At 34.8% G+C, this 23811-nt stretch overlaps 3 protein-coding genes across 3 annotated transcripts; 1 reads left to right on the forward strand and 2 right to left on the reverse strand.

Moving 5' to 3' along the window:
• Nucleotides 1–2720: 2720 nt before the first annotated feature.
• LOC104104897 (L-ascorbate oxidase homolog) lies at nucleotides 2721–5176 on the reverse strand. The gene is made up of 2 exons (XM_009613089.4): nucleotides 3671–5176; nucleotides 2721–3048 (listed from the first exon to the last, which is right to left on the reverse strand). The coding sequence occupies exons 1-2, from the start codon at nucleotides 5038–5040 to the stop codon at nucleotides 2745–2747; spliced, it is 1674 nt and encodes a 557-aa protein (XP_009611384.1). The 5' UTR covers nucleotides 5041–5176; the 3' UTR covers nucleotides 2721–2744.
• Nucleotides 5177–8379: 3203 nt separating this feature from the next.
• LOC104104899 (protease Do-like 10, mitochondrial) lies at nucleotides 8380–15160 on the reverse strand. The gene is made up of 8 exons (XM_009613090.4): nucleotides 14555–15160; nucleotides 13565–13810; nucleotides 11945–12140; nucleotides 10862–11121; nucleotides 10215–10342; nucleotides 9336–9539; nucleotides 8813–8863; nucleotides 8380–8699 (listed from the first exon to the last, which is right to left on the reverse strand). The coding sequence occupies exons 1-8, from the start codon at nucleotides 15006–15008 to the stop codon at nucleotides 8457–8459; spliced, it is 1782 nt and encodes a 593-aa protein (XP_009611385.1). The 5' UTR covers nucleotides 15009–15160; the 3' UTR covers nucleotides 8380–8456.
• A 1348-nt stretch (nucleotides 15161–16508) lies between these two features.
• On the forward strand, nucleotides 16509–20006 carry LOC104104901 (uncharacterized). The gene is made up of 5 exons (XM_033658354.2): nucleotides 16509–16626; nucleotides 17201–17294; nucleotides 17469–17583; nucleotides 17872–18648; nucleotides 19776–20006. Exons 1-5 carry the CDS (start codon nucleotides 16518–16520, stop codon nucleotides 19869–19871), a joined length of 1191 nt encoding a protein of 396 aa, XP_033514245.2. The 5' UTR covers nucleotides 16509–16517; the 3' UTR covers nucleotides 19872–20006.
• Nucleotides 20007–23811: the final 3805 nt, after the last annotated feature.

Below are 23811 nucleotides of genomic sequence, written 5' to 3' on the forward strand. Positions count from 1 at the left end.
GGTCACACCTCTTCTTCTATGTGCTACTATTTTTCTATTATTCACAATTTTTTGTTACTACACTATATAATTAAATAGGGTATTATCTCTTTTAGCCCACGTCAGAAATTATTTACATTTAGTAGCTGAAAAAGTGTATAAAATATATATAATTTTTGTATATAACATACAAAATGTATATATATACAAAAAATATGTATTTTTTGGCCATTATTTTGATGGTGGCTATACAATGTCATTTTCCTAATTATTATAAATTGCATTTATCTCTTATATATATATATATATATATATATATCTCAAATATATATATTGTATTTGTATTTATTAATTCAATTTATTATTATGTCTTAGTATGTATGTAAGCATCTTATATTTCATCCGTCTTTGTGATACGTAAATTGCATTACAACTAGATCATAAAATCAATATGATATATAAATATAACAGGGGGAGATACTTGAGCATTATTATACGGTTGTATGTTGCTTCAAGATAAGGGCTAAATTTATTTTAGTATAAAGAATGTTGGTCTATATTGATGTTTATGTTTTATAACATTTAATATTTGTTGCAACTGCGCAAGACAAAGGTTAGCAATCATATACATGCAGAGAAAAAGTTTATTTGCTTAAATATTTTCTCAAACCTAAGTTCACGAGATTTTCTTACAATTATTTTATAAGATAACACAAGTTTTTCCTGAATTATCATATATTTTTCTTCCAAAAAAAACTTTTTTTTTTATTGTTTTTAGTTTTATGACCCTATCTCTTTTTTTTTTAATTATTATTTTTATTTTTTATTTTTTATTTTGCATATGAGAGATTTACTTTTACACGTTAGAGATCTATCAATTACACATAAGAGATCTAAAAATGTTATTTTTCTAAATTTTAAATTGTAAACAGACGTGATATACCAATAGCACAGACACCTCTTTAGTAATATGGTAGAAGAGAGGTAAGTAAATTGAAGAGTTAAAAGAAGAAAAAAGCGAAGTACTGTAAAATATGTGCAAACAATCTTTTGTCGAAGAGTAACAAAAAAGTTTCAAAAATACTAGAATGTGACAAGAGTATAATAAGAGATTAAGCTAGCGTTTGGACATAAATTTGGTTGAAACTTGAAAAAAAGAGTTTTTGAAATTGTGTTAGAAAAATAATTTTTGAAAGTTGAAGTTGTGTTTGAACATGCATTTTATTTGAAAAATAATTGAGAGTGGAAGAAAAAATTTCACCCAAAAACTGCCATAAATAAGTTTTTGGAAACTTGAACAAAAATTTCAATATTTTTTCAAAAATTGATCATGTTCTATGAACAAACGATGTTTTCAAAACAAAAAAAATATTGTAAAAATGTACCCAAAATTTATGTCCAAACGGGTGCAAAAATTCAACAACAAACGACAGCACACCCAGTATAAACTCACAAGTGGGATCTGAAGAGGGTAGTGTGTAACTGTGTATGCAGACCTTACCCCTATTTTGAGAAGGTAGCGAGGTTGTTTCCGATAAAGAGATTAATTTTATAAAATCTGAAATTATTTTTTTTTTGGGGAGGAGGGAGTGGTGGGGTGGGGAGGGGATTAACTAACTCTGGAGCTTCAATTCATCAATTTCTGAATCACAGATTTAGGATTTTATCTTAGTAAAAAGCAAGTTGAATCTATGATGTGTATGAAATACTGAATTAAATATGGTTAAGAATTGCTATCACACATAGTTTTTTTAAAATTTTTTATTGGTAGATGCACATACTTTTAGCAGTTTAAAATGATAGTATATATTGTTCTTGTATGCATGTATTTACACACTTTCTCTTTTAAAGCCGAGTCTCTTGATAGAATTCAAAACATTATAGTAATCCTTAATTTTGAATATTTGACATGCCAATAAAAATATATATAAGAAAATAAATGAAGAAGCTGGCTAAATATCCCGTAAATAAACAAATATAGAACAAGGAAAAACTGAGTAAATTTCATGGGTGATCATTCAGCTTTATATTCATACCCAAAAGTCACTTTTTTTTTGTTACGAAAAAGTCATTCAGCTTTATGTTCACTACCGAAAAGTCACTTTTTATCTTTTGTACACAAAAATTATTTTACTTTGCTCTAATTATCACAATAGTCACTTTTGTCAAATTTTATAAAACTTTCACCCGGAAAATCTCTTATACCTTGACATTATAAATTCTCCCATTTATGTAATACCTTCTATATTATATACTATATAATATATATTCTCCTAATTATTTTACTTATAACTAAAATAACTGTAAATTATTTTATTTTTTATTTTTATATTATTAAAATGTTTAACAGGAAATCTGATAAAATCATTTGAGGTAAGACAAGAGCTTTAGACATTGGGGTGAGTAACTTTTAATTTTGAATAATCTTAGTAATTAGAACGAGAAAAAGAATAAAAGAATAGAGAGGACAAAGAAGAGAGTCAAAAGGCACCCCAGGAATACAAAGACAAAAATCTCTATATTTCTTATTTATAAATGAACGCATTAAGAGAACAAATAATACATTCATTTCAAAACTAAAATTATATTTTACACAAGAAAGAGACCAAAAAAATATCTGTTTCACTTGGACTTAAAAACTTGTCCTTCTCCTGCTTATACTCACTCTTGCTTTTTCTTTGCTCAAACAATGTACAATAAAAAATCACAGTACAAAGTACAAAATAATTTTTTTTTATAAAAAAAATCACAAGAATGAATTAAATTTAACCAGATTTATAAGGAGTAGGACGTGGCATGTCTTTAACGAAACCACAAACAAGATCATTGTCGGGCATGTTGTATTCATCTTTAACTGAGTGATTTGGAGAGAGGACACTGAAATATAATTGATGTCCTAAGTAATTTCTTTCCAATGAATTAGATCTCAAATTCCATAATCCAGCATTGTCAAGAGTTGTCATAATTGCTGCCCATGAATTAGGGTAAACTTGGATTGTGTTCCTACTCACTGCATCAAGTAAGTTGTAGTTCCTCCTCTTCTCTGGGGTCCACCTCCCTGGTTCAATCCTGCATGTATCACTCATGTATTTCGTCAGCGGCGGAACCGGGAATTCTAACATGTAAATTCAAGAAAGTTACAAAAAATGCTATACCTAGAAACTTCCCGTATTTAAGAGGATTCAACAGTGTATATATATACGAAAAAATTTATAGTCATCCTATTAGCACAATATAATTTTCCGATGAGGGGGATTCGGTTGAACGTGAACCCCCTTCATTACTTTAAGCTCCACCACTGCCTTTTGTTAGTCATATCCTATGTTGCTCGAACTCTCCGAAAATATCGTCGAGTGCATATTGGATTTTTCAAAAGCAATGCATTTTTGGAGGATCAGACACGGGTGCGACAATACTTTGGAGAGTCCGTGCAACATAAATCATATCGTTATGAGTCATATCGTCAACACAATCAAGTTAATTATAAGATAACTAAAGGTACACCGCTACTGTAAGTATCAATTGGTTAATCCGAAGTTCTTATAATTTTAAGATGAAGAGGCTATAATAGGTTAAACTACACTGATAGTGTAAAACATCCTTTCGCAGACATACATAACTTAAATCCAAAGTAATTATAAGATAACATAAGAACTTTCAAGTATTTAGATTATTTATTAGAGATACTTACCCAACAGCAAAGAAGGAGTGTCCAGACAAATGCCAAGATTGAACACTTTTGCCATGATTCTCAAAAATGATCTCCACAAAGTTGCGGTAAGTGGCATTGACAACATTAGGTGCAAGAGTTATTTTATCTTGTGCTTCTTTCCCAGATGCTGGTTCATAATCATCCTTGATCAAGTCATACTTGAACACCTTGTCACCAACACCATAGTACTCAGCCAATTTAATTGGTGTTGCGGGATCCACATGCGAGACACCGTTGATGGCATAGCGAAGCTTGCCATCAACGTTGCCAGCCGAAGTCACTAGCTTGATGGTGCGCGTGATGTTGATTTGACCGTAATGGTAAGATCCCTGCGGGTTAGGTCTAGCTGCACTCGCGGTCAAATTCCAACGGAAGGAGCGGAACTGGTTCAGGGACCAGGCCCACCCTTCTGGTGCCTTAGGCAATTGGGGTGAGGCGGGGCCCTTGCCATTGGCATAACGGATTGTGGCGGTAGCAACATGTGGTTCCTTGGTGAACCTCGTGGAAGCCACGAGGAAATAGTCCTTGGGATCCTGATCAGCAGTTATCAGAACGGACATGCATTGTCCCAAGTGGACGTCTAGTGATTCATACACATTTTGCACCGTGTGAGAACCTTCGATTTCAACAAGTTTCATTGTGTGGCCCTGGAATCTAACATTGATAGAATCCTTCATGCCAACGTTGCAAAACCTGAACCTGTACGTCTTTCCGGGGGTCAAAGTGTACATTGGCTCATCCTTACCGTCGCCTTTCCCGCTCTTTCCATTGATAATCACACCTTGTGGCCTTCCAAGAGCGCGCCCATTATCCAACAAGTTTTTCAATTCGGTGTGGCTCTTGGTATACCAATCAGCCACAAGGACCATGAAATCATCCTCAGGGGTATCAAACGGGACAGGGATCAATGCGCGACTCAAGACACTTATACCACCGAAACCACCAGCAGCGCGGTGTAGGGTGGTGGTGGGGTAGTAGTAGTAACTTCCAATTTGATCCTTGACCTGAAAACGATAGGTGAAATTAGCCCCCGGAGGGATCGGGCAATTGGTACCATGGGTACCTTCTTGCCACGAGTTCTTCCTCTGTTGGACGCCATTCCATGTGAAAAGGAGCGGCTCGTCCAACTGGTTAAACACGTTGACAATAATGTTGTTGTTGGATGTGCCATTAATTCTAGGGCCGGGGAATTGGCCATTGATCAAAATGACTTTTTGTGGAACCCCAAGAGGAGAAAGGGTGCCATATGTAACTTTCCATTCGTGAAACAAATAAGGATCCTCTCCATTTACTAAAATGCAAGGAATTACTAGCAAAATTGCTAGCACAAACCTCAACATATTATTCATTATTTTCTTTTTCTCTCGTCTTTCTTTTGGTTTTTCGATTCTTTAAACTTGGTTTTATTTTGAATCGAAAAAACCAAAATGAAAACCAGAGAAAAAAAAAAGAGGAAAACAAGCTTAAAAGAACATAGATTGGATATTGGTTTTCTGAAGGGGAATATGGCTATTTAAAATGTAAATTCAAAGGGTAATAGCCATTCAAATTTTCCTTCGTTGCCCGTAAACAACGTTCTCCTCTTGGTCTTTAATTTCTCTTGTTGTTTGGTCCTCCTTTAATCTCTCTCTGCTTCAATATTTTTTCCTAAGCACAATTTCTGTTATACCCAACAAAGCTAATAAAATTATTTATTTAATTAAACATAGAATATGTACATAGAGGGGTAAAGTTGAATTTGTCATTCCCATAATCCCATTCCTCTCCTTTTCTCCAAATCAATAAGTAAAATGGTTAACTGTTTTTCTTCAGTACTTGTAATGATTAAATATACAAGGACTAGTGAGGTTATGCCGCTATTATGTGTGAGCAATTCTTCGACAGTTTTTTACGTTAGTTGACTTATTTTTAGATTACATAAATTCAATAATACAAAGGATGAGTATACTATAATAGTATTCTTTTTAGATGTGAAAGTTATAGTAATATTTTAATCAAGGTTATAAAAATTTCTCATCGTTTGACTGGAAAGAGTAAGATTTGTTATTACTTAAGGAGCTCCCCTTTTACATAGATTTATTACCAACCTCTCCCCGCTACATATATCTTTATTATTAAATTTGACTTTCCTTAAATAACATAAAATCTATACATAGTCATAAATATAATAAAGCACGTTCCAAAATAAGTTATTTTGTATATTATATATAATATTTTAATTAATAAATAATTTTTCTATTTCATAAATTACTTATTACTGCAACACTGAAAGCAACATAGCATCAAAATTATAAAAACGTAAAAGGGCGAAATATGAAGAACAATTATGTATATAGTGTGTGTTATTATGGAATAAATTCTTATTTGGTACTTTCAATACTAGTTCATTAAATAACAATACTTGTGTTGTTCTATTTGCTTTTCAAGCACAATTAACATTTTACGAACCCTACAATATAGGTTTGTAGTAATTAGCTTGTCCTTTTTAACCCTAAGATGAGTATTTCTATTTTACATTTTATCTCATATAAAATGATATTTCTTCGTCCTGTGACACTTTTCTTATTTTGTTAGTACTAAAAAAATATTATCTTTTTATATTTAATAATAATTTAATTTTAAACTGTCTATTGTACCCTTAATGAAATAATTTATAGCCAACACAAATATCGATGTCTTATTTTAGGCTACAAGTTTCAAAAGTTTTTTTAGACCCCGTAAACAGTCAAACACTATCATATATTGGGACGAATTTTTTTCTCTTATACAATCAAATAAAAAGTGCATTACTTATGTGAAATTTATTTTTCATAATCAATCAAACTTTGTGTTATTTTAAGAGGAACTTTATTCTTGTAAGATTTCTCCTAATTCTTCTAAACAGACGACCCTTAATAATATGCAGATTGGCTTTGGAGTTGTGTTGCACTAATCTTTTTTGAGTGTTAATCAGTAAATTTCTCAATGGTTTAAGGCGGACGATGTAAATATTATCTGGTGAAGTGCTAGTGTTAGTTATTAAGGGCCCGTTTGAATCAATGTTAGTTATTAGTGTAAATATATATATATATATTCGATTTTTTTTTACTTTTTTCGGAATCAATGTTCGGCCATGAAAATTTTAAGTTTCACTTGAAGTTGAATTTCAAAATTTTTGAAAATTTGAAAACTCCAAAAAGTTAATTTTCAAAATTTTCACTTCAAATCACTCACAAAAATTTAAAAATAGCTCCAAATTGTATTCATGTCCAAACACAACTCTAATTTTTTTTTTTTTTTGGAATCTCAGGAAAACCCGCAACTGCTACAGCCTCTGATCTTCGGGTGAGCACTCTGCGGTGAGCATTGGGTAAACCCTCCACTATGCAAACCACATAGGGGATGTAAACCACACTAGGCAAGCCCTGTGCGACAGGCTTGACCCAGGAGGCATTGAGGGGGTATCGATCCCAGGTCATCTGTATGGATGACCGCCCTCCAAACCAACTAGGTCATCTCGAAGGGATACAACTTTAATTTTTAAATACTATTTTTACTTTTAAAAAAATTCACTTTTTTCAAAATTTTACAATACTTAATGTCCAAACGTCCACTAAGACTTCTCAAAAACAATTAACGTTTTACTTTTTAGGAAGAGCCTAGTAGCTCATTATACTCGAAAAAGACATTGCTCAGATGAACGTGTAACTGATAGTGCCCAACTGATAAATTTAAGGTGGAGCTTACGTGGGAAAAATAGCCTTGAAAAAGATAATTGAACGCGTAAGACAGCAAACTAAAGTAGGCCCACTGGTTCAGTATAAATTATTGTTGAAAAAATGACATTGTATAGCCGCTGTAAAAATAATAGCAAAAAAAATATATAAAATTTATATATATACACATTATGTATGTTATATATAAAAATTATACAAATTTTATATACTTTTTCGGCTATCAAATATAAATAATTTCTGGCGCATGCTAAAAGTGATAATACCCCTATATTGTTCACACGTGTTCATGGAACATGCAAATAAGGTATGGTTGTTTTGTCCAGAAAGAGAAATGTACACCCTTAAAACAGTCAAGTACAAATTAATTAAAGGACAAATTTCGTATTAAATACCGAAAACACCCTCCATTTCAGCTGAAGCCCCATGCTGACCCTAGAAAGCCAAAACAATTGCAATTCCCAGAATACCCCAAGCTCCTCTCCTTAGCGGCTTCTATAAAATAGTAGTAATAGTAAAGTAATACTCCCTCCGTTCCAATTTATGTAAATCTATTTCCTTTTTGGTTTGTTCCAAAAACAATGACTCATTTCTAAATTTGGAAACAATTTAGCTTAAACTTTCAATTCTACCATTAGTGAGAAGCTTTTATAACAACACAATGTACTCTGAACCCCCTTTTTGACTTGTTTAGGACCACAAATTTCAAAAGTCTTCATTTTTTGTTAAACTCTGTGCTCAGTCAAACATGTTCACATAAATTGGAACAGGGGGAGTAATACATAACCACCAAAGGATGTGGTGTAGCAGATGGGGCTGCTCTTCCCTTAACCATAGGTCTCGAGTTCGAGCCCTGGGTATGAAAAAATCCTTGGTAGGGAACACTTCCCCCCAAATGGGGCCCTACGCAGCGCGAATCCAGATATAGTCAGGCTCCAATGCTGATACTTGACACCGGGTGGGAAACCACAAAAAAATAATAATAATAACATAATTTTGAATAAGCCATAGCAAAAATTTGGAAAGAATAGTGAAGAGAAGTAATACAAAAATTAGCTTGAGCAAGCTGACTGAAGTTCAACTGCATTTTCATCATCAGTAAGGTCACTAGACATGGCATGAGGTATTCTATGGCGTTTCAATATACGCGATGTGGCTATTCTTGCCGATTCATAGTTCAAAACAATCACCCTCTCATCATCCAAATCAAATCTTACATTCTTTTGGTTACCATCTTCCACAAGCTGACGTAAATGTTTCAAATTCAGAACTTCTACGCCATTAACCTTCTTCACCTGTACAAAACGGTTCAAAATTTCCCCGAAAACAAAGAGGAAAAATAATTATAAGGCGCCCTTATGTTGTCTTTTAAGGGAGAATGAAGTAATAGAAGCAACAAGTGTTTTACCTGCAACTCGGCAAGGCGCTCATAACCAGCATTAATATCATCCATCAACACCTAATTAATTGCAAACGGTCATATTAGCAGCATATAGCTCATTGATCTGCGAGTACAATCCTAAAGGAAAAACAGACCTCCGTCTCTATGTATAGGTTAGGAATCATGTTGCGAAGCAAAAGTTAAGGCACAAAAAATTGAAGTAAACAAATACAAAGTTTATTATTTATGAAGTTAGCCAAATGACATAGATTGTCAAGTAAAATAAGACATGCCTTCCTCCCATGTCAGAAATCTTACTGGAAACATTTACAAAAGGTTATCTAGCAGCAAATACCTTAATACGTTAACAATGTCTGCCCATTTGGATAGACCCGTCCACCATCAGTTTTGTGTGTCTCAGTATGTATTTAGCATGTGAAATTATGGTGGAACTTCATGGCGTCTTTATGCTTTTTTGTTTTTCTATTTTTATAAGAGATCAAATTATTTGAGTTTTCTATTTGACAAAAGGATAAGAAACTCTAGATACCTGAGAAAGGATGATGAATTGTTCACCAGGTTTCTTAGGTAGTTCCCGAAGGGCTCGTTCACACAACCGACGGGGTGAGGCATTATACCAGTCTTCTCCATACTCGTGAAGGAATGGTTGAGTTAATGGAATAAAGACGAGACCAGCAAATATGAAATAACTCGGAAGCTTGTCAAATTGATGAACTGGAACAAGTGGCTGCAACTGCATAATGTTAACTAGTTGTTAGATACAGTAGTCAGTTACACAGCATCAGAGAAACCTTTAGATTACCAATCATACAAGTTGATAAAGTGTTAAATCTAAGGCTTAGCAAAAAGTGCAGTCACCTTCCCAACACCTTACTCCTATGCATCAGATTCCCAAGAGCGACAAAGCAAAAAATAACCTTGGTCCACTCGCACACCAAAATACTTCTAACAAAACAAAAATTTACCTTGCTCCAATACCGCACCAAAATACTTCTAACTACATAAATTATGTGACACCCCCAAATACTTCAAGGCTTCTTTCATCTTTTCTATTTTTCTATTTTTGTAAAAGATCAGATTGTTTAAGTTTTCCATTTAACAAAAGGATACTTGATGAGAGCAACTATAGATACCTGAAAGAGGATGATGCATTGTTCAACCTTCATATTATAACTTGTGCAAATGATGAATTTACTTCTACCGGAGCGATAATGTCAATAAATTATTTTACCAGAGTAATTCTAATTGAACAATGTAGATGCAGTGATTTCGATCTATTCGTCTGATTACATGCACCCAGGATATGAGCAGAAGTTTGAAAAATCACTGGGAGATACATTCGAAACAACAATTAATTATGAAGGGTTAATAGAAGGGTAATTATGAAGGGTAAATAAAAGTGACTTACAGGATGAAGCGTGATTTTGAAGTCATGCACTTTGCCATTTCTCAAGACTTTAAGTTCAGCAGTTTCATTAGGTTTCTTCATAGATACCAGATGGTCAAATGTGATCCTCTCTCTGTTTCGGAAAGGAACTGCAGATCATAAGCAATCTCAAAACTTTAGTCCAGGGAAATAAGGTTGCTAATTTTGATATGCATTTTAGTCAAAATGCAGAAGGGCAAACTTTTCTAACAGAAAATAAGTTATTCTAGCCTTACAATTTTCATATCCTGCACACCCACTTATCTGGTTTCTGGTATAATTATCAGCTATTCACATGGCAAGAGAAGAAACTCAGAATTAAAAACGACTAGACTCTAGGCTTTTCCATCTCTCAAAAGGAGGTCATTATTTGTTACTCATAGTTGCTCGTTGAACATGAATACTTTTTAGTTGGTGCTGGCCTGCCTAAAAGAGCCTCTACAGCAAGAACCACATCCATGTTTCATCCAAATCCGTCATTTTACGTCACGAAACATTTAGAGAAAGAAAAAGGCATGTGCCATAAAATGTAAGAAAAAGCTGTGAAGAAGAATGTTGTACTAGTTTAACTGTCGTACATAAGAATTACAAGAAATAGAGAGAAGCAAGGCAATAAGAGAAAGCCTTACCTGTTCCATCATTTGCTATGGGTACGCCATCAAATGAGAGGATTATGTCGTCTTTCTTTAATACTCTAGAAGCATCAGAAAGTGGGTTGATTCGGCTAACAAGCACACCTGTCAATTTGGACTGCATTTGGAAGTACTCTCGAATTTGTGCATTTTCAGTAGGTTGGCATGACAAGCCCAGAGAGCAAAACCCAATGTATTCACCCCGTTCTTCTACTCCAGCTATAAAATGCTTTATCACAGGAACAGGAATAATGTAGCTGCAAAATCCAAATAGAACTGAAACTTTTAAGGCCAACTATGCACACTGTAAATTTCCTTTCCAATTACAACAGTTTTTCTCCAAGGTAGATTGTTTAATCAAGGGTATCAGTTTAGATTTGATTGTTTGCAGCACTGAGGAAGAGTCGAAATAGAATGAACTTGAATTCGAGACCGCTATTTGAAATCATAGTGAAATACTGGAATTTTTATCTCATGTCTAAGAGCTACTAAATGTTCCCACAAGCTAAGCAAATGTTGATTAAAACTAGTAAATGTCATCAACCAAATCTCCTTATCAACTGCATGTCATCACAACTAAAAGCTTTCAGGCATTCCCACATATGCCATCCTTTGTAACCCCTCTGAGATGAAAAGAATAATATTATGAAGCTAGAGCCAAAGGGCTACAACTCAAGCTTCAAATTTGTGAATGCATGAACAAGGACTGCGTGAAGGGAAAAATCTGAATATTATGACGAAGAAAAATGGAAGAGAAGATTTGCAGGAGAATACATGTGTGAAGGGAAGACTAACATGCAGTCAGATTCAGGTAAAGGAGAGAAAAATCTGAATTTTGTGATGATGCAAGTGGATATTAGAGTATATACCCCATCAATATTTAACTAAATAATATATGGTAGACCCAGCAATAAATGATGCAATGGAACTAAATCTGTATAGTAGTTCTATCCCTCCGGGGTAGGGGTAAGGTCTGCGTACACTCTACCCTCCCCAGACCCCACTTGTGGGATCCAACTGGGTTGTTGTTGTTGTTGTAGTTACAGAGACACAAAGTACCAAAATAAAATTCTAATTTACCCAATATTCTCTGCACCAGAGAGGTTTTGGAAAGCAACTCCAGCAACTTTGTCACCCATAATTGCTGGTCCTCCACTATTCCCTGGATTTATAGCCGCATCAATTTGTATTGCCAATAGTTGACTAGCGCCGTGTACATATTGCGTAGGTTCTACCCTTGAGACAACACCTTTTGTCACGGATATATTATCTCCCCCTAGAAAAAAGCAAAAATTATTAGAGAACTCCTCAGGTGAAGGTATTTGTGGCTTACAATTAAGTAAAGAAAAAAAAAAGAGAACATAGTATAGTGAAGAAAACAAAAATATAACTAGACGTCAACAAAAGATTAAGAAGGATCTGCACTATTGAAGACAAGAATCTAGTATATGCAAGCTACAAATATCCAGCCTTGCACCTAGTTGACACCAGAGAGAAACAAAATACATCATGAAAGTTTCCTTTTCACTCTTCTGGATCTTATTTGTTCGCTGCTCGTATGAGCCCTCGAAAAGGGTACACCGAATCCGAGAAAATAGTGCACTCTCTCGCGGAGTATAGCTCACATCCAAACATCTGATTAGGGAATGGGGCAATGCCCATGAAGCTCTGGCGGAAAGGGAAGGCATGCCAGGCCGTATGCCTATGGGTGCACAATTCTTCGAAAAAGCGCAGGCTACCTCGGAGACCTGGGACCTTGGCTTAGTAATGAATGAAGGGAAGCTCTTCAAGCTTTCTCCGCCAGCGGCTTATGTAGTGGTCGGCCTTATAAAGCTCGCTAAGCCTCGCTTCCCTCTCCCCTTCGCTTATTAATTAAGTGAAAAATAGTCGTCGGCATTCTATAAGCGACTTGAGCAGAGGAGACAAGAAAAGGCTCAGTGGTAACTGTTATGAATGTGGAGGAGTGGGGAATTTTTGTCGTTACTGTTACAATGTTCAGACGGACGAATGCTGCTAGGGGAGTGCAGAATAGACCAGCTGAACGTAGTCGGAGAAGCTCTAAAGGTAAGTTCAAGTCGGAAACATTGTGTTTCCACAAGAAAAGAAGCACATATTTTTTATAGGATTTGATTTGATAAATGGAAGGAAATTGTCAATTGAATTGGCAGAAAACTATAGTAAAGGGGAACGCACAAAAAAACAAAATATTCCTATTCCAATCAACCAAATGACATTAGCCTAATTTATTTGAACTATAGACCAAAAAGAGCCCCATTGGAGTGAAATATATATAGTACTCGTACTGCTGTTCCCAATTGATTTGGATTGAGGTGTAGCTGATTGGTTGATTTCGTGAGAAAACATGAATAAAAGGAGCTCACTTGTGAATTGTGATTCATCTGCCGTTGTATTTTAAGACACGAAAAGAAGAATGTGAATTTCATATTAACTCGACACCGTATCAACAACTCAGTTATTTTTATTTTTCTGAAAATTATATCAATAACTCAGTTATTTCGAATAGGTATAGCATCCCATTGCTAAACATGAATGTTGTATATCACACAAACAATAGGGGGGAAAGGGAGGTTCAGAGTTCGATTCAAGTGTATGGGGGGTTGGGTGTTTACATTACATCTTGAATCAGTTACAAGAAAAATAATTATCTTGAGGATGACCGCTGATTAAAAAAAAAATTACCTTGAGGATAACCAACAACAGCCACAGCTTCTTGGAGAAATGGAACATCACCAAGCTCCAAAGAGTTCATGCCCTCCCAGAATTCTTCACTTTCTACCACCAGAATAGCCAAGTCACATTCATGACCAACAGCTTGCACTGTTGCTCTATACTTGGTAGGAGAACCATGCTTTCTTACAAGTACAAACGTATGATCAGCCACAACATGAGCATTTGTTAGGATCCTCTTTCCCCGAATAACAAAACCTATAACATTAAGAATGCAAAATCCGAAAGTAAGCTTTATGTTCTCTTAAATTATTAGTAGGTCAGATACTTGATAAGTTGATATGAGCTCTGTATTCTCTTCTTTTAAGAAAAAGAAATTATTACACATAGAGGGTGGGGAAGGGGAAATGGGGGAGGGGATTACAAGTGGGGAATCGAAACCCAAACTTGTAACAAAAGCAGATAAGAGAATTAACCTTCCAAAATCGAGTCCCCATAACAAATCAATCAACAATCCTCAATCCTAAACTAATTGTAGTTACAACATCAATAATTTCATGCTTTAATCCTAAACTAGTTGGCGTTGGAGTTGGGACAACAAATCTCTAATACTTGCAGCCCTTGGGACAACAACAAACTATTTATCTCAATCAGTGGCGGAGTCACCTTATACCAAGGGGTGTCAATTTGACACCTGACACCCCTTCACGGGAAAAAAATATACTACATAGGTAGGTAAAAAAAATTATATATATGTTCTCCCCTTAATTTTTTCGTCTATTTACTTATATATATTTTGACACCCCAATGAAAAGCATGCCTCCGCCACTGATCTCAATGAACAACAACTTCATAAAAAGTAGCCTTTTGACAAGGCTTCCTTAGTAAATGAAGTGCCAATGTAAGATTTTCACAATAACCAAATGGCTAGTAAAAAAACGGAAGCATTACACTGATAGAGAATAACATATTTAGAAAGTAAATGAAAGAGAATAAAAATACCAGAGCCCGTAGTTTCACGCTGGGACTTGTTCTGCCATGGAAGGAAGTAATTAGGACTACTGGAAACAGTGAATATTTTAACTACAGAATCCAATGCTAGCTCTATTGCTAAATAAGCATCCACCATTCCACTACTTAATCGCTGCTCCACCGCCGCCACCGGTTCTACTTCCGATGCATTGGATTGAAGACTATCATTTTCCTCAGCTCTCTCGGCATGAGGTGTCGTAGAAGTTGTTGAGCTATTGCTGTTATTCAAGGTGGAAAAAAATGAGGCGGAAGCAGAAGTATTACCAACAGTGCTGCTATAATTGCAGCGCCGAACAAATCGATGAAGCTCTTGACGTCGGTGATGTACCGGAGCTACATCTCCGGCGATAATAGGGGATTGAAAGTGGAGATTTCTGTTTAAGAGCTTTCGTGCTGTACGGAGACTTGGACCTATTCGTAACATCGTAACACCGGCGTATTTCCGGCGACGTTCACCGGAGATTAAATTAGCCTCCGACGGAATATTACGCCGGTGTCCTTCGGAGCGCGCGTAAGGGGAAGGGTTTTAGGCCTTATTAGAGATTCTAAAACCCTTCAATACAGAGGTGGAGGATATCAAAAAAAAAGAAATTTAAAAAAAATAACCACAACTAACCACTTTGAGTATTTTGATTTTAAAATAAAATAAAAAGATGATTTGACAACTAACCTAAGTACCATTCACCCAATCATTTAAATTCAAAATAGTCGATGAATTTATATAATTCATATAAGATAAAAATCACTTTTATCATGTGGCCAAAATTGTTTATAATCGATTACCGCAAAAATATATATATTTGTATATAACATACAGAAATATATATATATATGCACAAATATATATATATAATTTTTTAATATTTTTTTAAAATTGACTATACATTATCATTTCCCTTCATATAATCATATATAATTAATATATATGGACTATACTTTTGAGAGTCGTTTTAGCTTTTTAATTTTGTTTTTGAATTTACATCTTCAAATGATCATATTAGCTATATATTTGAGGTAAAATGAGGGGTAATTCTCCTTTATCCCTTATATGTGAAAGTAAAGAAAATTAGAACCTTCAGACCTTTTTTAAGTTAAAATTCTCCATTTTAGATAACATGATATTAGAAGGAAGGTCAATTTTACTTGCATAACATGAACTAAAGCATTTTTTCCGTGGGAGTTTTTAATGGGACAAACAACTTTATTTTAATGGACATTAGCCCCAACCAAAAATTAGGGTGGTAAGTACCTTTTAATCTTTAATAAGAAGTCATGAATAGAATCACCTTTTTTTAATCTTTAATAAGAAGTCATGAATAGAATCACTTTTTGCACAACGATTTATACCTCTGAAGTGAGACTTCTTACGTGATTGTGTATTAGTCGGGCTCCAAATTGAGTGCCAATGTGAAACAAACAAAAAAAGGGAACATGTGCCCGCATATGAGAAGAAGGCAAGATTTTGTCGGTCTATAACAAGAAGTAATTTGTCATACTAATAATTAATACGATGTAATAATCGAAAAAATAAAATAATAACTTACTATAACAGGTTAAAAAAAATTCATTGTTATTGTATAAAACTTAAATCCTTATATATTAGGAGTTTTTTTTTTTTAATTTCTGCAGGAGGTGGCTAATCCAACAAATTAAGTCGTTATCAAAAGAACTTTGTAAATGTCCATGTATTTAACTCAACAAGGCCTGCAACAAACAAACTGGTGCCAAATGTAGGAAAACATTATTAACAAATGTTAATTTCCTCTTCTTATCATTCTCTATTTGGACCATTTCCAGTATATATCTGCCGGCGAAATAGCAACATTTCACCATTTTACTATAAAACAATATATGTTAGCCTCAACTCCTTAATTAATCCTTACCTTAGCTTGTCTTTAATTAAAGATTAATACCATACTAAGAATCAAGAAATATGAATAGAGATGAAGATCTTCTTCTATTTAGAGACATGTATAAGCGCGAAAAGAATGAACTTGCTAGCTTTCTTCTTCTTCCTGTCTCTAATGAATTAGAGGCAAATGGTATGAATTTTAAGCTTTTTAATTATTTTTTGTTTTTCATAAATTTTCACTGCTTCTTTTTGGTTGTTCATGATTGAGAGTTTTTCCGTTCCTTATCGGTTGTATTAGTAGCACTCTTATATTTTCATAGAGCTTTATTTACATCCTATTGTTTCGTTCGCTTCAGCTATCTTATTTTCATGTCAGGATTTCCGTTAAGGGATTCAAAAAATTAAAAAATTAAAAAATTAAAGAGATTGTAGCTAGTGGAAATTGAACCAATGACCTCACAAGGTTTTGAACCCCCTTGACCACTAAGGTATGCATTTGGGCTGTGTTGAGGGGATTCAAAACATAATATATAGAGGTAAACAGATTTTGCATTATATATACAGTGGAATTTTTCGGCGAAGTGAACCCCCTTCCGCCCCATAAATTCGCCCCTGGTCGAGGGCCTACGGAAAATAACTTTTCTACCTTTACCAGGTAGAAGTAAGATCTGCGTATACACTATCCTCCTCAGACTCTACTTGTAGGATAAGACTGGATTTGTTGTTGTTGTCGTCGTCGTGATTGAGAGTTGTGGAACTTGCAGGTAATTATGCACTATACAGAATGGCTTCTAGCAAGAAAGGACAAGTAGGATTGGATTACTTGATGAATGAAACTGGAAAGAATGATTATGACTGGTAAGTTAATTTACTTTGATCATATTATTGATTTATTGTCGCACTAAGTAATAGTGCACGCTTAGTCTTTTAAATGTGTTTCTTAAGGGGTGCCTATAAACCTTAAAAGACAGATAATATGGACCAGAGATAGTATTGTTCTTTCGTACTTATAACTTTGAATTTTGATTGAAGGTTGAAAACGCCGCCTGCTACACCTTTATTTCCATCTCTTGACATGGAAGCCAATGCTCCAGAACTAGTCATTCAGAAGGAGATTCCAATTATTCAACCAATTATTCTCTCAAGGGTGTGTATTTCAGCATTTTTTAAATTTTCATAATTCAATTTGTGCATGAAATTAATTTCTTTGCCCGAGGATCAAGGGGGAGCTAGGTGGGCATACCCTTGCCAAAAATTACACCGTATATATAAGGTTTATTTTTTTTTTACGTATATATATTAGGTGTTGAATTTCCTTATCTTCTTTGCGTTGGTGAAATCCTGCTTCCGCTACTCTAGGACTGATTCATCCCTTTTATATCTATCTTCAAAAATATATGATCAAGTTTTATATACTTAAAGTTTGTTACAATAGTTTGCAGACAAGTCAGGGGCAGCTAAAACAAGAAGTACTCTTATTATAAGATCTGCATCACCTAATCCAAAACCAAAAGTAGCCACAAGAAACTTAACACCAACAGGAAAACAACAAGGTGCTTCATCAATAGACAAGAAAAACACAAGATATGCAACAACAACAACAATAACAGCGACAAACCAATTGAAAGTGATCAAATCCAACAATTCCGTTGATCAGAATGCAATAAGACCAACAAGGCAAAAAGAGACACATCTTAATTTCCTTGCTTCCAACCTATCAAAAACTATGGGAATGAAGTCGTCTTTAAGTAGTAACTCTAAAAGCAGGGGAGTGTCCCCTGCAGGAAGGCCGAAAATCCTGGCTCAGTTACCAGGATTTTCGGATGAAACACCGGTTAATCTCAGAACAGACCGGTCTCTTTCAGCAACCAGGGGCCGGTCTATTAACCAACACCAATCAACTAACCAACGCCCTGGATCATCATCATCGTCATCTTCTTCATCATCAGCACACATTACAAAACCAATAAGACGACAATCTTGTTCCCCCAGTGTAACTCGTGGTCGAAAACAGGATATTAGTACTACTAGTACAAAATTTCAACAGGGGAATGTAACAACACAAGTTCTTGGCAGTAAAATGGTAGACAAGTTTTTGAATGCTAGGAAATCAGTATATGAAGAAAAGGAAATTACAAAGGCAAAGTTGAATGGTTGTATAAATGAGAGATCTGGTTTTGGAAGGCATATATCAAGAATATCAGCAAATGTGGTAAGTGTATCTAATTTTACTCATTTCAAAGGATAATGTTGCACATAGATTATTTTACGTGTTACATATACGAGTAGTGATTAATCAATTATATAGTGATTTAACATGACCATAAAAAGACAATGAAACCTTCAATGAGGAACTAAATTGGGCTGGGCCTAAGTTGCAACTGATGTCCATAACTATCCTATGTTTGTTGCGGCCCGCTATGAGCATGTTTGGATGAACTTATTTTAGGGGCAAGTGCATAGATAACCATTCTTAGGGATATTATTTAGAGATTAGCCAGTATTTATTTTGTTCTGAAATTTTAAACTAAATCTTACCTTTAGGACAATTTAGGACATTTTAGTCACGGAAATTTGAACTGAAAAAAATGAAATTCAGGACGCACTGGTTAATTCTTAAATAATAGCTATTTAGAGTGGCTACTTGGTGTCATTTCTACCTTATTTTAGGTGATTTTTAAGCATAAGTCATAAGTTAGGAATTCTAGCTTTTAACTTTTGGCTTATTTTTGTCATTTTAGTTTAAAAACAAGTGCTTAAAAATATTTTTAAACTTTATCCAAACACTACAAAATGACTTAAAAGCGATTTTGGCTTAAAAATACTTAAAATAAATCTGCTCTAATGTTTAACCAAGATCATCATGATTACGTCTATTGACTGGGCTGACCAGCTTGCATTATTCATCGGTTCCACGACCAAAAGAGTGATTCACATTATCTTTTATAATGATTTCTAATTTTTGTTATCTTTCTTTCGTTCCGCACCGTTCGAATTTCGAAAGTCAAACCTTTTTACTTTAAAGAATTCAAATATAAAATCTTTAAGTTTTTTGAAACAATATTTATATATTTTAAAACTACCATAAAATTACAATAACTAACAACTAAAAAAATCTAAAAAGTATATGAAAAAATCAAGGTCAAAGAATAACTCGTTTGACTCTCGAAGTCTAAACGATGCCACATAAATTGGACGGAGGGAATAGTTAGTACATATTCACTAACCTATAAAATTTTATATCCTTTGTATTGCTTAACATATATTCAGGTCATTTATCATCTTTTATAAATCGCGAAGTATATATTATAGATTGTATTATTCTTATTGAAATGACAGGAAATCCGTCAAGACTCTGGTAATTCGGGCAAAAATGGCACAACCACTGGGAGAAAATCTTCAAATATTAGAAGCAGCAGAATCCCTGCTACATAAAGCAATTCATGTAATCTTTTGTATAAGTCTAACCAATTAAAACCATAATGTGGTGTTATTTTTTTTATATCATTTTATGGTGACTCTCAAAGCTTCTTCTCATTTTATTCTGAGCACATCCTCTATCTGTTTTTCTATATGGTGGGAAGATTTTTACAATATCAGTGTAATTTAATATGTCATAATAAATTAGTACTACCATTTTTACTTCGTTATGACCAGTAAATAATTAATGTAGAAATTTACATGTAATAGCTTATAAACAACTTGATTGAGTAAATACCTTGTAAAACATTGGAGATAACCTTCGATCAATATTCAAAGAGGAAACTCGTTTTCACATTACTGTAAAGTGTCTACCGAAGTACAGTAGTTCCTGAAAAAGGAATAGAAGTTGAAGAATATATGGATGTCAAACAGTTAAAAGGGTGACCAAAAAGTGAAAAAGTCCAAGCAAAAAGTTCCAAAGGACATGAAAAAACACGTAGTGTACAGTATTATATTACTACCTACAATAGGAGGGAATAACAAGTTGGGGCGGGTATTGTCCGTTGGGTTCGATTTTCATGAAGTTCGATTCGCCTTGTTCGATTTTCGATTTTTTATTTGATGCACCAATAATCGAACCAAAATTAGTTCGGTTTCTTCGATTTTTGTTAATTTGGTTCAGTCAATTTTCGGTTCAATTCGGTCGATTTGGTCTTGTCGCATTGAGCTTTTAAATCGAACTTTTTCTACTAACAAATATGACTAATTTCATGTTTTAGTGCAACTAAACTCGAAACGTGATACTTATAATATAATTAGCCAAATCATTTAGTTGATATAGGAAATATAAATTTATTTGACAAATATCACTTATAATATAACTATCTCGTATATCCCCGTGCAAATTCAGCAAGCCTCAAATAAAATAAAATTTATTTGCCAATCTCCTTTTACGCAGAGGCGGACCCAGGACTTGAGCATAGCGAGGGTACCGTCTTTAGTATACCAAGTACTAGCTAGCGATAAAGTTCGGTGTTCAAGTCTATAAAAACTTAATGATTATGACAACTATCATCAAAATACAAACTTCGATATTATCGAATATAATTAATTTGGTACTAATATAACATAAGTACATCGTCCACTCATATCGGGGTCGGGATTATGTGATTCCACATCAAACTCATCTATAAAATGAGAGGCATTTTCGAAAAAGAAGAAGTTTGTAGCACATTATTTTGCTAAGGTAATATTTTCAAAAGAATAAAACTGACTCAAATAAAATGAAAGAAGAAGAGACTCAAATTCAGTCATCGTTGTATAATTGGTTGACTACTAAGTAATTATTGAATTAAAAAAAGTAAAAGTAAAATAGAATTATAAAAGTTATAGGAGACGAGATTCGAACTTGGGACATCAGGGAAGTGAAAGCACTTTGAGCACTTTCTTAAACCAACGCTTCTGTCCAACTTTTGTGTTTAGGGGGCACACTTAAAATATTTAAGGGGTCCTCACTGTATATACATATAGATACAAAATATATATACTGTATTTTTGCCGAGGTTAACGGGTTCCGGTGATCCCCCACCTCCCGACGTAGGTCTGCCTCTGCTTTTATGCCGTGGTTCACAATGACAAAACCAAACCCCTTAAACACTTCAGCAACCGAAATCCCAAATCATGCCAATTTCCCAAGCCATAATCCAAATCAACTCTGGAAAGTTCAATAAAATTTGTCTAATGGTGATCACCTTTTTTTAATGGAGTGTTAAAGAAGAAAATACTTAGCTCATCTCGTGTTGCCATGCATCTAGTTTGAAACGTTAAAAACGACAACACCGAATATAAAATTTTAGCAGCGACGCACAAACAAATAAAGATGAAAGATGCATTGGCAAACAAAAAGGGATAATTTTTAGAATGTGAGATTTTATTTGGGTTTGGGTTTCAAATTTTATAATGTAAATATAAAAAAAGTTGGGTTAGACAACTTGTAATGACCAGACCGATCGTTTTACTTTCTAGAACCTCGTTCCCCTAAATAAGACTCCCCGTACGTGCTTTTACTGTTTTATGACTTGCGGGGATGGTTAGTTCGGGATTTGAAAGGGTTCGGGTTGAAATCGGAGCACTTGGTTCCTTAAGGTTGGCTAAAAAAGCTAAGTTTGACTCCGGTCAACATTTTGAGTAAACGACCTCGGAATCAGAATTTGACGGTTCCAATAGGTTCGTATGATGATTTCGAACTTGGGCGTATGTTCGGATCGGGTTTTGGATGACCCGAGAGTGTTTCGGCGCATAATAGTAAAAGTTAGTTTTTTGAAGGTTGTGAAGTTCTTTAAATTTCGTTTGGAGTAGGTTTTGATGTTATCGAGGTCCAAATGGGATACTGAGACCGAAAATAATTCCGTATGGTGATTTAAGATTTGCACGCAAAATTTGGTGTCATTCCAAGTAGTCTAAGTACGTTTCGGCGCGTTGGGAGTAAATTGAAGAACTTGAAGTTCATATTTTGATTCGATTTGGTTTTGGAGTATGATTCTTTGTTTTGTTGTTATTTTACGCATTTCGAGAGCTCGAGTAAGTCCGTATTATGTTTATAGACTTGTTGGTATGTTTGGATGAGGCCTCTGGGACCCTGGATGCCATTCGGACGATGCGCAGATTAAGTCTAGACCTAAAAGGGGCTGCTGGTGCACTAGTTCTGGTGTGCCCGCACCTGCGAGCTTTTGGCCACAGGTGCGAGTCCGCAGGTGCGAGGGTTGCACCGCAGAAGCGGTTCTGGAGTGTTTGGCCATAGACCACAGATGCGTATTTTCGTGCGCACCCGCGAACGCGTAGGTGCGATGAAGAAGGGCGCAGAAGTGGCACACTTTCCGAAGATGCGGCCCTCGCTGGGCTTGAAGACCTCCGCAGAAGCGGATCGGGGGCAGAATCCTCATTTAATGACGGGACTTAGGCATTTTAGCTCACTTATTTCATTTGTTTGGGCGATTCTTGGTGCTCTTAGAAAGGGGATTTCACCTAGCACTTTGAGGTAAGTAATTTCTACACAACGTGAGTTAAATACATAGTTTATGGGTGGATTATAACATGTAAATTAGTAAAAATTATGGGTTTAGGTAAAAACCTAGGTTTTTGATAAAAATGAGATTTATCCACGAAATTTGTTATGGAATTTAGTAAAAATCATATATTTGAGTTCATGAGGTTATGGGCAACAACTTTCTTTGAAAGTTTTCGGAATCCGGGCACGTGGGCCCGGGGGTGAATTTTAGGGATTCTTCAAATAGGCTTGGGAAATCACTTTGATAGTTAGGATATGAACTTTTGAACATGTATTGATCATTTTATATAATATTTGACTAGTTTCGAGTCGTTTGGCACCGAATTGAGTGTTTTACCAAATTCTCGGACCGAAAAGTAGGCTTTGAGACGAGGTAAGTCTCTTTTCTAACCTTGTAAGAGGGAATTAACCCCATAAGTGAATTAATTAATATTTGCTCCTATTTGTGGGGGCTACGTACGCACGAGGTGACGAGAGTCCGTACGTAGCTACTAATCATGCTATTGTTCGGGTAGTCTAGGACTCATATCATGCTATATTTGAAATGTTGCACCCCACTAGTTAACTTAATTACTTGAGTCATTTTGAAAATGTATAAAAGAATTGTAAAAGGTTAAATTTCTCTCACTTAAAGTTGTGAATGGGACACTTGACTGTTATTGAAAATTTATGTTTCTTTAAAATATTTTCTTTTGTGGAGCGGGCCGAACGCCTCTGTAGAAGATAGATGTATCTATGGTTCGAGCCGTTCGGCCCTCGGCAGTGCACAATTTAAATATTTTATGTTAGATCGAGCCGTACGACCTCGATAAAATTTGCACAGGATAAATCTTTGGAACCATTTATAATTGATATTGCTTCATTGGCTTGAGATATAAATTGTTA

Source organism: Nicotiana tomentosiformis, chromosome 5, assembly GCF_000390325.3.
Source record: "Nicotiana tomentosiformis chromosome 5, ASM39032v3, whole genome shotgun sequence".
NCBI lineage: Eukaryota > Viridiplantae > Streptophyta > Magnoliopsida > Solanales > Solanaceae > Nicotiana > Nicotiana tomentosiformis.